The sequence below is a fragment of the Siphateles boraxobius genome, unplaced genomic scaffold, assembly GCF_051911475.1.
Source record: "Siphateles boraxobius isolate OS27281-9 unplaced genomic scaffold, OSU_SipBor_1 25, whole genome shotgun sequence".
In the NCBI taxonomy this organism is placed as follows: Eukaryota; Metazoa; Chordata; class Actinopteri; order Cypriniformes; family Leuciscidae; genus Siphateles; species Siphateles boraxobius.
The window spans coordinates 6691952-6706396 of NW_027508866.1; the positions used below are offsets into that span (position 1 = coordinate 6691952).

Below are 14445 nucleotides of genomic sequence, written 5' to 3' on the forward strand. Positions count from 1 at the left end.
CACACACACACACACCAAATGTCCCTACAATAGTAATATCAGTAATTTTTGACCTTGTGGGGTCATTTATCTGGTCCCCGTGAGGAAAAAAGCTTATAAATCATATTAAGTAATGTTTTTTGAAAATGTAAAAATGCAGAAAGTTTTCTGTGTAGGTTCAGGGTTAGTGTAAGACGACAGAATGCAGTTTGTACAGTATAAAAATCCTTATGTCTATGGAAAGTAGGCCTACCCATAAACATGAAAACACAACATGTCTCTGTGTGTGTGTAATAATTATATATAATTAACTTTGTAATAAAACATACTTTTGTAATACTGTAACATACTTTTAGATAATAATTAAAACGTGTTCAGGTTCTTAGCCAAAAGTAGAAAAAAAAGTGCAAAGTAGAATTTACCTTATTTGAAGACTCTGTACATTTTCTGTAAAAGGGAAGTTTTGGCCAATCCAAAACAAGCATTTGTGAGTGTGTGTGTGTGTTTCACTGGTTGCAGATCTTCTGCTTGACCTTGCATTAAATCCATGAAGAGAGTGCATTAGCATATTTTCCATTATAAATTTCCTTCAGTGTAACAGTGTGCAGCTGGGAGGAGGGTGGGGGGAAGAGAAGGATAGACGGTCCCCTCCTCCTGCCGCCCAGCGGGCACTCTGTTCTCCATCACTCTCAGAGCTCCAGTTGCATCATGGGGAGGGGGCGCTGGAGTGCTGCCCAGCAACTCTGATTACTTCCAGACCTCGGCTACACATTTCAACACACTAAAACACAGACAACCCCATATTCATGCACTCATACTACAGCACATGAACGTGGATAAACGCAATTATAAACATTAATTCCGAATACACTTATAGTTAAAATACCAGATGCAGTTTTGTATATTTTTTTTCTCACTTGTTAGCTATGCAGGGAGAAAAAAACAGATATCAGACTGGCCTGTTGGAGATGCATGAAACCGCAAGTAAGCTTATAGGAATGCCTTAATCTATCTGTCTCTATATGTATAATATGCATGGGAATTGCAAAACTTGCGAGTCTCATGATCTGTTTATGCTTGTCTACATCTTATGGCGTCTCCGAGTGCTCTAATTATTTACCTGAGGACTTTAAGACACATAGTCCCACAATTAGTTACTGACCCTTGAGAAAAATAAAGTGAGACAAAGAGGATAAGAGATTGAGAGGGAGGAGAAGGGGTGTGTGACCAATCAACTATTAAACACTGAGACATTCTCTGGAAGTCTGGAGTCACACAGAAAAATGTGATCTCATATCACTCTGATCAGCAAACGCAGGAAGAAAAAGAGAGACGGCAAAAGAGAATGAAAAGAGAGTTCATTTATAGACTCTGCTAAACATATGACAGAAAATCAAAGAACAAAGAATGCAAGAGGGAGAAAGTGGGCGAGAGATGTTATTACTGTGGTGTGTCAGACATGAGCCGTGTCACTGGACAGGAAGTGATTCATTGCTGTCGTTTGTTTTGATTTCTCTCTTAGGCCGCAAGCAAGCATGGTTAGATCCACAGATCCTGCTGAGTGGCCGAATAAGACATGCCCACATTCAATAGTTGACCTCCCTTTATAAAAGTGAACTCTGGGAAGGCTCAGATATGAAAGAGCACTATTGATGCAATAAAAGCAAGTGGTCAGTAGTGCTTAGAACAGTGAGGGATTTCTAACTAAAGTTAGGAATGTAGGCTAAAAATACTGTGTATTACCATGAGACAGCTATGTTGGCTTGGTGACTGGAAATCCATCAAGACAGCACATATATCCATTGGGGTGTAAAGGAGCGGAGGTAAGGGACGGGATCAGGAAGAGTCCCAGTCTAAGACTTGAACTCGGGTCCCCCAAAAAACAACAGTGCTATATATGTCAGCACGCTGCAGGCTAAAGATGCTGATTCTATTCTGTATGTGGATGGAGCTTGACCAGCATCACTTTAAAGATTTATTCCTTGGCGCTTTTGTCTTTTATGATGATAAGACCATATGTAGATAGGAAGCGAAGTGGGAGAGAGTGAGGGGTGACGGGATCAGGAAAAGTCTACTAGCTGGGACTTGAACTCTGGTCACCAAAAGCTCAACAGTAATGTCAGCAAGCTGCCCAAAAGGCTGTACAAAATATGGGGGGAACAGGATCCGACGGCAAACAATCCAGCTTTTCAGGATCCGTTATATATCCTGTGTGTACATGGAACTTAATCAGCATCAGATTAAAGATGTATTTCTTGGCGTTTCTGCCTCTTATAATGAAAAGAGATGTAGACAAGAAGCAAAGTAGGGAGGACAGGATTACTCTACAAGCTGTGATTGGTCACACAAAGCACAACAGTAATGTATGTCAGCGAGTTGCCCACTAGGCTATCAGGGACAACTATTCAACATCAGTTTTGTGAATATTAGAACATCATTTTGTAAGAAACATGGGGGGAACAGAATCCGACAGCAAACAATCCAGCTGTCAGAGTCCGTTCCCCCACCCCTAATGACTAGAGATGGTGATGTAGTGACTTAAACGATGCTGATTTTATTATTTGTTTGGATGGAGCTTAACCAGCACCAATTTAAATACTGTTTTGGCGGGGGGGGGGGGGGGGGCTTTTTTCATGATAGGATAGTATGTAGACAGAAAGTGAAAGTGGGAGAGAGAAGGGAGGACGGGATCAAGAAAAGTCCACAAGCCAGGACTCAAATTTGGGTCACCTGAAACCTGAAATGCAACATCATCATACATCAGTGCACTGCCCACGAGGCTATTGACACCATCTAGTCATCCTCAGTTTGATAAATATTAGAACATTCTTGTGTAAGAAACAAGCAAACAATCCAGCTGTCAGAGTCCATTCCCCCACCCCTATGATGAGAAACGTTTATGTAGTGACTTAACAGCTGCTGATTCTATCCTGTGGGTGCATGGAACTCAGCCAGCATCAGTTTAATACATATCAGAACCTCATTGTGTAAGAAACATATCTGTGGTTAGTGGAATGAAAGGATACATAAATATACAAAATAAAATTAAAACTATAGAAATTAATGAATGAATAATTTAATAATTTAATAAGTAAATAAAAATATAATATTACTGCATATAACACAATAAAATGTGAAAATATATTTAACTGATTTAACTGAAAATAACCATTGATTTCAGAACGATGGAACCAGAAGTGCTAAAATGCTAGCCCGTTTCCGGGTTTTGGCTTACAAAGACACTCTATTCACATTATGTTGTGACGACATCATTATGACAGATGTTAGTCTATTGTGGCTCAGAAACAACTGCTCCTAAAATTGCACTTTGATTGGACTTCTCACAGAAGAACTGATATAAAATGCATTTATGATGTCATCAAATTACTGTATGCTTTTAAAATACTGAATATACCACAGTGCTCTGGAAACCCCCACATTAAATAACTGGTATTAAACTCAGCAGGTGGCGAGAGGGTCAATATTCAAACAGCCATCATGAACTCAGTTTAATGGGCTACATTATTACAATCTAGCTGAAGGAATATTTCCTGTGCACAGTCTGGAAACTTTAATGGTCTCAGAGCAGCAAGGTTGCCATGCGGCTAGAATATAACACACCCTATACAGCAGAGTAAAACATTTTCATGCTTTTTGCATAAACAAGTAAAATGAGCCAATATATACTTGGGCGTCCGTCTTATTAATATTTTGATATTTGATTTAAAGTAGCCTATATCAAGACACACCCACCTTTAGCAAGTGGTATCTAATAAAGCCACTACCAGATAGGGTGTGGCTGACTGTGACCACGCCTTCTGGCCACTCCCACTGTCAATTAAATGCAATAGGGTTTTCTAAGGAAACATCAGGAGTTTCAACCAAGCTTGTTAAAGATACAGTTCACCCCAAATTCTGTCATTTACCCGACTAACATATTCTAAACCTAACTTTCTCTCTTCTGAGGAACGCATTGTTTTGTGGAATGTTTGTAAGCATATATAGAGATCAATCTATTATATCCTTATATCCGATTATCACTCTAAAAAATGCTGGGTTGTTTTAACCCAAATTTGGGTCAAATATGGACAAACCGCCGCCATTGGGTTACTTTTTTAATTACATTTATAACCCAATGTTTGAGTTTGTCCATATTTGACCCAAAATTGTGTTAAAACAACCCAGCACTTTTTAGTGTACTACTGAAATAAATGGGAATGCTAACAGATAGCTTTCTCCAGGTATTATAGACCTCCTTAGACAATGTTTTAAGCTTTCAAACAAAGATAAGCAAAAATAAATCTGCAAATAAAATTATGAATTTACTCCTCTTACTCAAGTACCGTTGCAGTAAAATATGTCGTAAACCCTCTAAGTCATGATGAAGTGATTTAGTTTCATAGTTGCTGGAGCAGGTTTTTATGGGCCATTTAATATAGCCTGAGAAAAAGACCCTTTACATAGTTACTAACTGTGTAGGTAAATGGGCTTAGCGGAGCGCAGAATGAGATTAATTTACAGATGCACACATATACATGATCAGAGACAAAATAGAAGTTTTAGAGAAAGGAGGGTCGTCTCAGTTTATGAGAGGAGGAGGACATGTAAAGAGTGTGGGGGAATGTTTTCATGTGATCTTCTGGGAGCAAGTCAGAAAAGGGACAGAGGGAGGAGAAAGAAAAGAGGCCGGGCTGAGAGGGCTTACAATTGCCATGATGGAAAAACAAATAAATAAGAGAAAAAGTACCATGGTTAAAACTTTGAGGAGGCACATGACTGGCAGCCAAAATTAACAAAGAAACCCTTAAAATCAAGCTAACCATTACACCAGTCTAATTATTTAAAGGGAAAGTTCACCCAAAAATGAAAAGACTGCCATAATTTACTCCCCTAACGTCGTTCCAAACCTGTAGTCTATGACTTTTCCCCCCTTTTCAACGGAGGAGAGTACAGACTGTCCAGTAAAATCACCATTAAAGTAAAATAAAAAGGTCAATATTTCTTCTGAAGTAAAAAACTAGTGACGCTTTGTGCGCCAGAATATGGTATATAATTATGAGGGATAGACTAACCCAGATTAAAAAAGCTAATCTTAAATGATCTAGAATCCCCCAAAAGTATGTTTATCTAGGTCTTCTAATAATTGTATCTTTAAAAAGCAGCACAGCAGTTCTGCTCTGGGATATGTCATGAAATAAGGCTATTCCCCTTGTTCTCTCCAGCTGGCTGGAGTTCTGGGGTTTTCTTTTTGCTCCCTCGGGAGGAAGAGAGGATCAGAAACAGCTGAGAGCACTTGACTCCCCTTGTTTCTCAGTTTCTGTACGTGAGGTCACTGGGCTGGTCCATTTCTCCTCAATAAAGATCTTGAAAACCTATTGAGAAGACTTTGCATCACCTTAATAAGCTAAAAAGGGGGGATAATCTTGTAGCAAAATGCATAGACAATCCATCAGCCGTATCAGCAGTGACTGGTGACTGTGAATTAAAACCCCTCAGAAGTCACACTCTTTCTGGATAAGCATAAAACAACATTGATTGCTAACAAAGAAACTTTTCGCATGACTTGCTGCATTATATTGAGATAATAAATCGATACATCTTTAGGTTGTGCAATATATATTTTAAACAATGCAATTAATCAGACAAAACTTTTTTGGGCTGCTTTTCTAAAAAGAGTCAGTGGTCTGTATCATTTAACAGGTCAGTTGGTATCAAGAGATTCAATCAAGAACATTCAATTCACACCTGAATCACAGAACATTTAAAATAGGTTTCAACCCAGCTACTGAAACAAAAATATGTTTTCAGAATGTTTTGCTAATGTTACCATTAAGTTATGAAACCATTTCTGAATGTTCTCTGAATGTTCAGGGTTGTTGTTTTTTATGATTTAAAAGTATTTTTTCTTGGTTATGGGAACGGTTCATTCCATTTCATCATTTTGCAAACATTATGGGAATATTATTGAAACAAGTAGTAACATTTAACAAAAACATTTGACGCACGTCCAACTAAAATGTTTAAGAAATAAAAACGGTCCATGGACAATGTATTTAAGTTCTGTCATGAAACTCTAGACAGCACAGGCGGACAGGTCCTTAACCCTATCAGCTTGCAATCACATCATTATAGGGCACAGCTGATTGGTTCCTGCTATATCAGTAGCCAATCATCTTGCTGCTATACCTTCAAAATACTTGGTACCTTCCTCAACTCTGTATAGATCGGATAGGGGTCATTCATGTACCCTAAATTGTGTAGTAGTAGTAGTAGTAGTAGTAGTAGTAGTAGTAGTAGTAGTAGTAGTAGTAGTAGTAGTAGTAGTAGTAGTAGTAGTAGTAGTAGTAGTAGTAGTAGTACTGAAGCTTGCCTTCTAGAGTGTTTTGTCCCTCGCCTGCTTTTGTTTTTTCTGTTGTATTGTGTAGCATCAAGACTGTGCAATATTTCTCACCAAGCTAAGGCTTATTGTAGCCTACTCTATTACTGTTGGTACTACATTCACAAGCCCAAATGTGCTGGAAGCTGTAGGGAGGTGGGTGCCTGTTTTATTTTTGTAATATTTATTCTCCTGTTTTTGGTTAGTTAAGGAGTAGTGTAGCCTACTTTTATGTTGTCTATTTGTTTTCTTTTGGTAGGTTAAGTAGGTGACCTCCCTAATTAGAGGGTTTAAGTTTATTTTGTTTGCTTTGCTTCCTTTTTGATTTACTTTGTCAATTATATATATATATACCTGTGTGTGTGTGTGTGTGTGTGTGTATATATATATATATATATATATATATATATATATAATTTTTATCCTTTTTAATAAATCTTTGAGCTGAAATTTGATGTCTGTCGTGCAGGGCAGGGGACGAGCACTCAATCACCCCAACCCTCTTTCTTTCTTTTTTTTTTTCACTGTTTACTCCCTTACCCTAGACACAACTTTACCCCTGGGACGTAACAATAGTGATTTTTCTTAGTGCAACCATCTAAGTTTACTTGACCATGTTGTCGTGGCTCACTTAGGTTTTTTCGTGTTTCACATTCATTGGACCATTCAGATTTACAGACTATGCAAACAAATGAGATGATTATCCTGTGCCATGAGCTATTTAAAAATGAGCTAGAGTCTGTTTATAATAATAGCCTGATTATAATCTTACCCTGGAGATGCTCATGTCAGACTGCAGGATCAGTAGGTCAGATCACATACAGTAGGCTATAAAGTTCTGTTTATTTAAAGTCCACTCAAGCTTTAATCATATCTGGTTTCTTATTTAATTAACGATGCAGTTACAGAGCTTAAAGTAACCTACCATGGACACACAGCTGAACAAGTTTGAAAGAGACATTTCTGTTCTTTAATTTTTAAATGCTCGCGAGGGACGGATATGTCGCCGTGTAAACAGAAAAAAGGACCAGCTCCTTCCCCAAAATCTTGAGAGATTTACTCTAAAAGCAGCCTGAAGTTATTACGTACTCTGTGTGTTGCACAATTTGTTAGCTGCTACATTATTCAACAACACAGTAGCCAGTAGTTGTTCACGGCCGAGTAATAATAAAAGTATGTTCCTCTTTTTCTCTTAATTTTTACGAAAATACTTGCCCAATATCTTTTTTTCTGACAGAAAAAAAATCACACCCTTGTAGCCCAAAGAAAATCAGATAAAGTACTTAAGCGAATAGAAATATCGCCACCTCCTGGTTACAGACTGGCACATTTCACATTCACACACTGTTTATTTATGTATTTCACACAAGTCACATAGTCTGTTCACTTTGTCATTTTCTATAACAAAGTGAGATAAATAAACCACTAATAAAACAAATAAAATATGAACATGGGTAATTTCACAAGCTTTATCTAAATTATGATTACCTAAAAAGTCTGTGAGGATTGTATACTTGTTTAAAGACATATAACTTTAATATTATTAATATTAATAATAATATTAATATTATAACTTTTATATTAAAATGTATTTTATTAATTGAGCATATTGAGTGTTCAGCTGGGTGTTTGTGTTGTTTGAGTTTGTCCAAAATAACTACACATTATTATTAACTATAGGCCATGCATTCCAGAAGTGATCAGCACCATTTCAAATTATGAAATAAATATCAATCACCTGAAGCCATTAATCTGTGAGAGCTCAGGCGTGGAAAATCTCTTAATCATTGTATTTTCCATCTCTACTCCATCTGCTGAGTGTGATTCAGATTTAAGTTCATTTCTTTCATTTTCTTTATTATCAGACGCATCAGTATTCATCTCGGATGTGAGCAGAGTTATTATAGTGGCTGTAGGTGATGGCGGCCTGGATTCATGTCTTTCCACTGGTGTGTCAGATGTAGAGGAATCACTAATAATCATGCACATATTTATTACTGTTGGTGGATATGGCAGGACGTCATTATTAAGGCAGTCAGGATCTTGCTTAAACGGTTTGGATGCTTCAGAAGGTGTTGTGTTGCATGGCGCTCTGCGAATTTCTGTCTCCACTGATTCAAAACCATTGTGCCCGGGTTCATCTTGTCTTTCAAATAGAGGGATTTCTGCCAAAATGAATAAAGGATATTAGAGTGTGCTGCATTCACAGCAGTGTGAATGCATGAATGAGGATCATGATTTACCGGTTTTGTTGGTACATCTGATTCGTTTATTGATGTCTGAATGGCCAAATACTGGATTTTCACCTGCAAGAGACAATGTGCATAAAGTAAAAGCTAAAGGGAAATTGCTTTATTAATATATTAGATATTTCACAATATATTATAATATTTTATATAATATATTATATGATTAATATAACTTTATATATATATATATATATGTGTGTGTGTGTGTGTGTGTGTGTGTGTGTGTGTGTGTGTGTGTGTGTGTGTGTGTGTGTGTGTGTATATAAAATGTGTAATAAGAATATATAATATTATTTTTTAAATGTTTCTATAATAAAGTAAATGTTTAATAATATTATATTGTGTAACATTACAAACTATATGAGAATATTTCATATATTATCTATAGAAAATATTATAAATATATGTATGTTGTGTAAAATATGATCTAACAAATATATTATTATCAATAATATATTGCTATATGTCAAAATATGTATATTTAATATGTTATTTTAGTAAAGTTAGCTAAATGGAAACTACACTAAATATATTAAAATATTTCATATATTATACTATATATAAATTAAATACTAAATGTATATTGTATAAATAATTGTGTAACAAAAATATATTACAATATTTTATATAATATAGTATAATAATATTATATATGATTAATATAACAATATATAGTATGTGAAAACTGTGTATTAACTATATATATATCTATATATGTACATTTATATTATCTTTTTTTAAATTTTATTATAATAAGGTGAAAGCTAAAGGGAAATTGCTTTTATTAATACTTTATACACACTATACTCTATATATAGTGTAAACAATGAGTAATAAAATATATTACTTTCAATAACATATTGCTACATGCCAAAATATATGATTATATTTTTAAATATTAAATACTTTATTTACCTCTCAGTCTAAAACATCGTGACAGCGCTACAGATACAGTGATGAGAAATATGAAGACAGACGCAGCGGTTCCCCACCATGACCTCCTGCAGTCAAACTCATCATCATCTGGGGGGAAACGTACAGTATTGACATTTATTGTCATTAAGTGAAATGATCCTGTTCCAAACTTTCAAACACATGAAGTAAATCTTACCAGTCACGCGAACTGTAACATTGACATGGGTTTGTACTTGATGTCTCATTTGGAAGCCGGAGAACGTGCAGATGTAGGTGCCACTGTGTCCCAAGCTGTCAGGATTCAACAGATGAAGGGACCCGTTGCCTAAGTGAGCCTGATCTATGTCCACTTCAGCTTTACTTTCCCACAGGTTCGCGATCCGACGGGTCCGGCTGTCGTAAGTGAAGGTGACGGAGGATTCTGTGGTTCTGATGAAGGTCCAAGTGAGGGTAAAATTGTGGCGAGGTTGTGGTATCATGCAGGGGATCATAAGTCCAGAGCCCTCCTTACCAAGTAACATATCTAAAAGATTCAAACGATTCAAATAGATGTCTGAAGGTATGACAAACACACTCTTGACATTATTTTAGCAAGTGTCAGAAATGGAAACTGTTACCTTGCTGATGCAGCGACGCGGTCCACACCTGCGTTCCATCCGCGGAGACGACAGAGCAGGAGTAAGTGTGGTCAGAGATGTTGCCCATCACACTGATGGCGCTCTCGACGGTGAACAGGCCCTTGGAGTCCGAGGTCTTACGAGAGAAGTTCTGGAGGCTTCTGGTGTCACTAGGGGGATCCGTGGCCCAGGTGACCTCAGGAGCTGGATAGATGTTCTGGGACACACATGTGACCCTTTCCTCAACCATCTCAAGCTTCACAAACTGGATGAGAGCTAGACATAAAAAGTACCACATGAAATCCTATTAAAATGAATCGATTAGTTATTATTTGAACTGTGTATCTATGCAAACTCATACAATAAACTTGTCTACATGCACTGTAATAAGGCATGCACTTTAATGCTGAATTAAATCTCATGGTCTCTGGAAAATGACTGGTATAAATATCTACTAGTGAATTACTAAATTAAGGCTTTTCAAATGTTTAAATGCCAATTTGTTTATATAATGTTATTTACTGCCATTTGCTACATACTGTATAATACATGGAATTATATGCTATATATTTTCCATGTATAAACTGTCATTTCAAAAGATTTTTTTTATCTATTCTTTGTTATTGTTAACACCCTTTTGTGCTTAAGAACAAGAAACAAACCTGGAGAAAAAATGATAAAATAAAAAAATAAAAAATAAATAAATATATTCAATATTAAAATACCTTTTTCAAAATGAAAAATTACTTTCTATTAAATTAATACTCTTTTATTATCTGTCAGTGGAATAAAATACTTTGTGATTACTCTCATTTGGTTGCTTTTTTTTACTTCCGACCAAAAATATTTTAACATAGTATTTACTTTTTGTGTTTTCAATATTAAAATAAATGTTTTTCAAAGGAAAAAAATATATCAGAAGAAAATAATTTCTATTAAATTAAAACGTTTTTTTCTGTATTATGTCAATAGAATTAATTACCTAAAATTAAAATTTATTATTACTTATTTATTAATTATTTTAATGTAATTTGTTACTTTCACTTGTTAATTTTACACTATTGTCAAAAGTTTTCCACAGACCCGCTAGCGCCCTCTTGTGGCCTCATGAGAGTCTTTTGACCTCAGTTGGAAAACTAAATTCCTTTTACAGTAGGTGACCAAAAATGGTTAAATTTTTGCAGCTTTTTACATCAGACAACCCCAATAACCCATGCAAACTCAAACAATATGAACAGACCATGTCCCCGTTACTGACCTTTCACCCCCAGGTTAACAAAGGTTTCCTGGTTTCCCTTCCTGGTGCTGGTGTAGCACTTATACCTCCCTTGATCCTGGACTTTAACTTTCCTCAGCACCAGAGAGGCATTTCCCTGTGTAATCTGGGAATTAAACAGGTTCGTCCGGCCACTGAAATGCTTGTTCTGGAGCCCGTACTGGTCTTTATTGTAGTAGTAGCTATGGACGGGGATTTGCTGCTTGTACCAGTGGATGACCACGGCTCCTGTGGGCCTGAAACTGCAGGGTAGCACGCAGTCTTCTAAGAACAGACACGTTACGTGTGCATCTAGAGTGAGACCAGCACATGGAACATAATTGCAATGTTAAATTCAGTTGTGCTTTGCAGACAAAAATTCTCACCAGCTAAAACTGTTCGAAGAGCATTTATTCTGTTTTGAACAATTATTCTGATTGTTAAGATCATTCAAAACATCCAAGTTTTAAACATTCTTTTATTTGTTATATGAACTGTACGTGAACATGCCAAGTTATAATGTTGCAAACAATATAAGAACGTTACATTCTGGAACAAGTAGCCTATACATGTAAGGGTACGCTATGTGTAACTTATTTTTTTTTTTCAGAATTGACATTTAAATATTGTGTCAATACATCATCGAGCCTTCTTCCAAAACATGTTTTTGTCTTACACTGATTCACCATGGTAACTATTATAAATGTTTATATTTTAGACCTGTCATGATGGTGTTCGCGGGAAATTGCGTACGTCACTCGACCATGCGTGTCTTGTCGTATCCGTTAATAGAGAAATATAGAAAATCCGTAAATAGAGAAAAATTGCTCTGAAAACTTTGTCTCGGGTATGGTGTGGGAGTGGAATGGGCTATAGTTGTCAAAAAGGTTGACAGCAAGCTAAATTTACAACAGCAGAATAGAGAGCGTGACAGAGCTCGCGAATCAACATTTCTTTGGCTTTTCGGAGATGGTCCCAACTGAGGGATTTGACATGATGTAAAAGAGATGGCGTTTTTATTACTCAGTTGGTGAGTAAGGTATTGAACAGATAAATTGCCATGTAGCTCTGAGTCCATTCTAAAACATTATCTATTGAAAAAGGTCATATAGGCTATTCACTTGCACAGTCAGGCACAACTAAAAACAATAATCTTCCGTAAAATGCATGCAGTTTTTAACCGCTAGAGGGCGTAGTGTACCAATAAAAACGTTAAGACAAACTAAAACGTTTCAGAAAAACGTTCCATATTTGAATTTGAACGAACATTCTCTAAACATTACTGGAAGAACATTTGTTCATAACTTTGAGAGAACATTCCCTGTTAGCTGGGTCACTACAGATTCTGTTGTCTTGGTTTAAAATAGCTTTATGCCAAACCATGAAATAACAAAACTGCACATTTGCACATAAATATTTAGTCATGATCCTGTTCTCTTATTCAAACAGACTGTAATGTAGATGCTAAAATATTTCCTTGTAGGCTGCTTATGAGGATGAATAAATCACATATGCATTCTTGTCAAAGTCAGTCCTTGTTCTTGTTCCAGTGTCATTAGTCTGAGACTAATGGAGTTTCCTACAAGTGCTGCTTTGATCCATTCACTGAGCAACTACAGCTACTTAAATGGCGTACAACTAAATGATATACAACTTAAATGCCAGACATGGAAAATGTATGGGGGGAAATGACAAATCAAGTACCATTCAAATAAAATGAAATAAATAGTTCAGTAACAATTTATACACGTATAATGTACAAAATATTTGATCTTGCATTTTATATTTTTTATATTATAAAAGAAAAAATGTATTTAAAAAAATACCTTGTGCGCTAGCAAATTTTTATATTTTAAGACAACATTAAAAAGCATGAAGAGACTTTCCTACAAGACATGGATGGTGTTATATCACACACTGAGAAGTATCAAAAGTGAGCATGCGTGTATGTGTGGTCTTACCTTTAGTAATGATGATACCAGAAACCCGAGTCCTAAGTAAAAGCACAAATGCAACACACAGAAACAGCAGATCCATGACTGTCAGACTATGCCACACGTTCAGTCAAATTTACTGTGATGCCACAATCTTTCTCTGTAAGTGAGCATGTGTCCTGAGAGTGTGTGCGCGTGAGAAAGGGGGAGAGAAAGACCCTTGTGGACATATCAATTAAACCGGTAAAAGATTAACCAGAGTGCATGAGTGGACATATAGTGACCAGAACTGGTTTGGCCATGTAACGGCTACAGTTAAGCAGAGGATAAAGAAAAGAACAGGCCGGTTCTGGTGTTCAGACTGCTGTGGTCTGTCCATGCATGTGTCGTGTTGTGGTTAATTTAGTCCTAAATAAGATGATGATTATGATTAAATACACTACCGTTCAAAAGTTTGGGGATGGTAAGATATTTTAATGTTTTTGAAAGAAACTTTGATTTGATCAGAAATACAATAAAAACTGTAATATAGTGAAATATAACTATAATTTAATAACTGTTTTCTATTTTAAAACGCAATTTATTCCTGTTATGGCAAAACTGAATTTTCAGCATCATTACTCCAGACTTCTGTGTCACATGATCCTTCAGAAATCATTCTAACATGGTGATTTGCTTCTAAAGAAACATTTATAATTATCAATGTTGTAAACAGTTGAGCTGTGTGATATTTTTGTGGAAACTGTGATCCTTTATCATGATTCTTTGATGATAGAAAACTCAAAAGAACCGCATTTATTTAAAATAGAAATCTTTTGTGACATTATGAAGGTCTTTGCTGTCACTTTTGATCAATTGAATGCATCTTTGTAAAATAAAAGTGTGAATTTCTTTACAAAAACAATTCTGCCGGCCCCAAACTTTTAAACAGTAATGTAATGACAAAATTTATGGAAAATTACTAATGATATATTGATATATAAAAAAAAAAATACAATTTAGTGTAATTAAAAAATCTGTAAAAACAGTCAGTATGAGATTTATGGGAAATGTATAATAATTTATTGATAAATAATGTATTTATTTGTAATATTTTCTTTTTTTAATATAATCTTTTTAA

General features: G+C 35.8%; 1 protein-coding gene across 2 annotated transcripts; it reads right to left on the reverse strand.

The window, feature by feature from the left end:
- Positions 1-7218: 7218 nt before the first annotated feature.
- LOC143749737 (uncharacterized) lies at positions 7219-14278 on the reverse strand. Of its 2 annotated transcripts, none has more exons than XM_077242219.1 (7): positions 13353-14278; positions 11395-11703; positions 10137-10412; positions 9716-10042; positions 9520-9627; positions 8599-8661; positions 7219-8520 (listed from the first exon to the last, which is right to left on the reverse strand). In XM_077242219.1, the coding sequence occupies exons 1-7, from the start codon at positions 13426-13428 to the stop codon at positions 8090-8092; spliced, it is 1590 nt and encodes a 529-aa protein (XP_077098334.1). In that variant the 5' UTR covers positions 13429-14278; the 3' UTR covers positions 7219-8089. The 2 variants fall into 2 exon arrangements, with proteins under 2 accessions (XP_077098334.1, XP_077098335.1); XM_077242220.1 differs by lacking the exon at positions 13353-14278 and adding an exon at positions 12112-12162 and having other exon boundaries at positions 7976-8520.
- Positions 14279-14445: the final 167 nt, after the last annotated feature.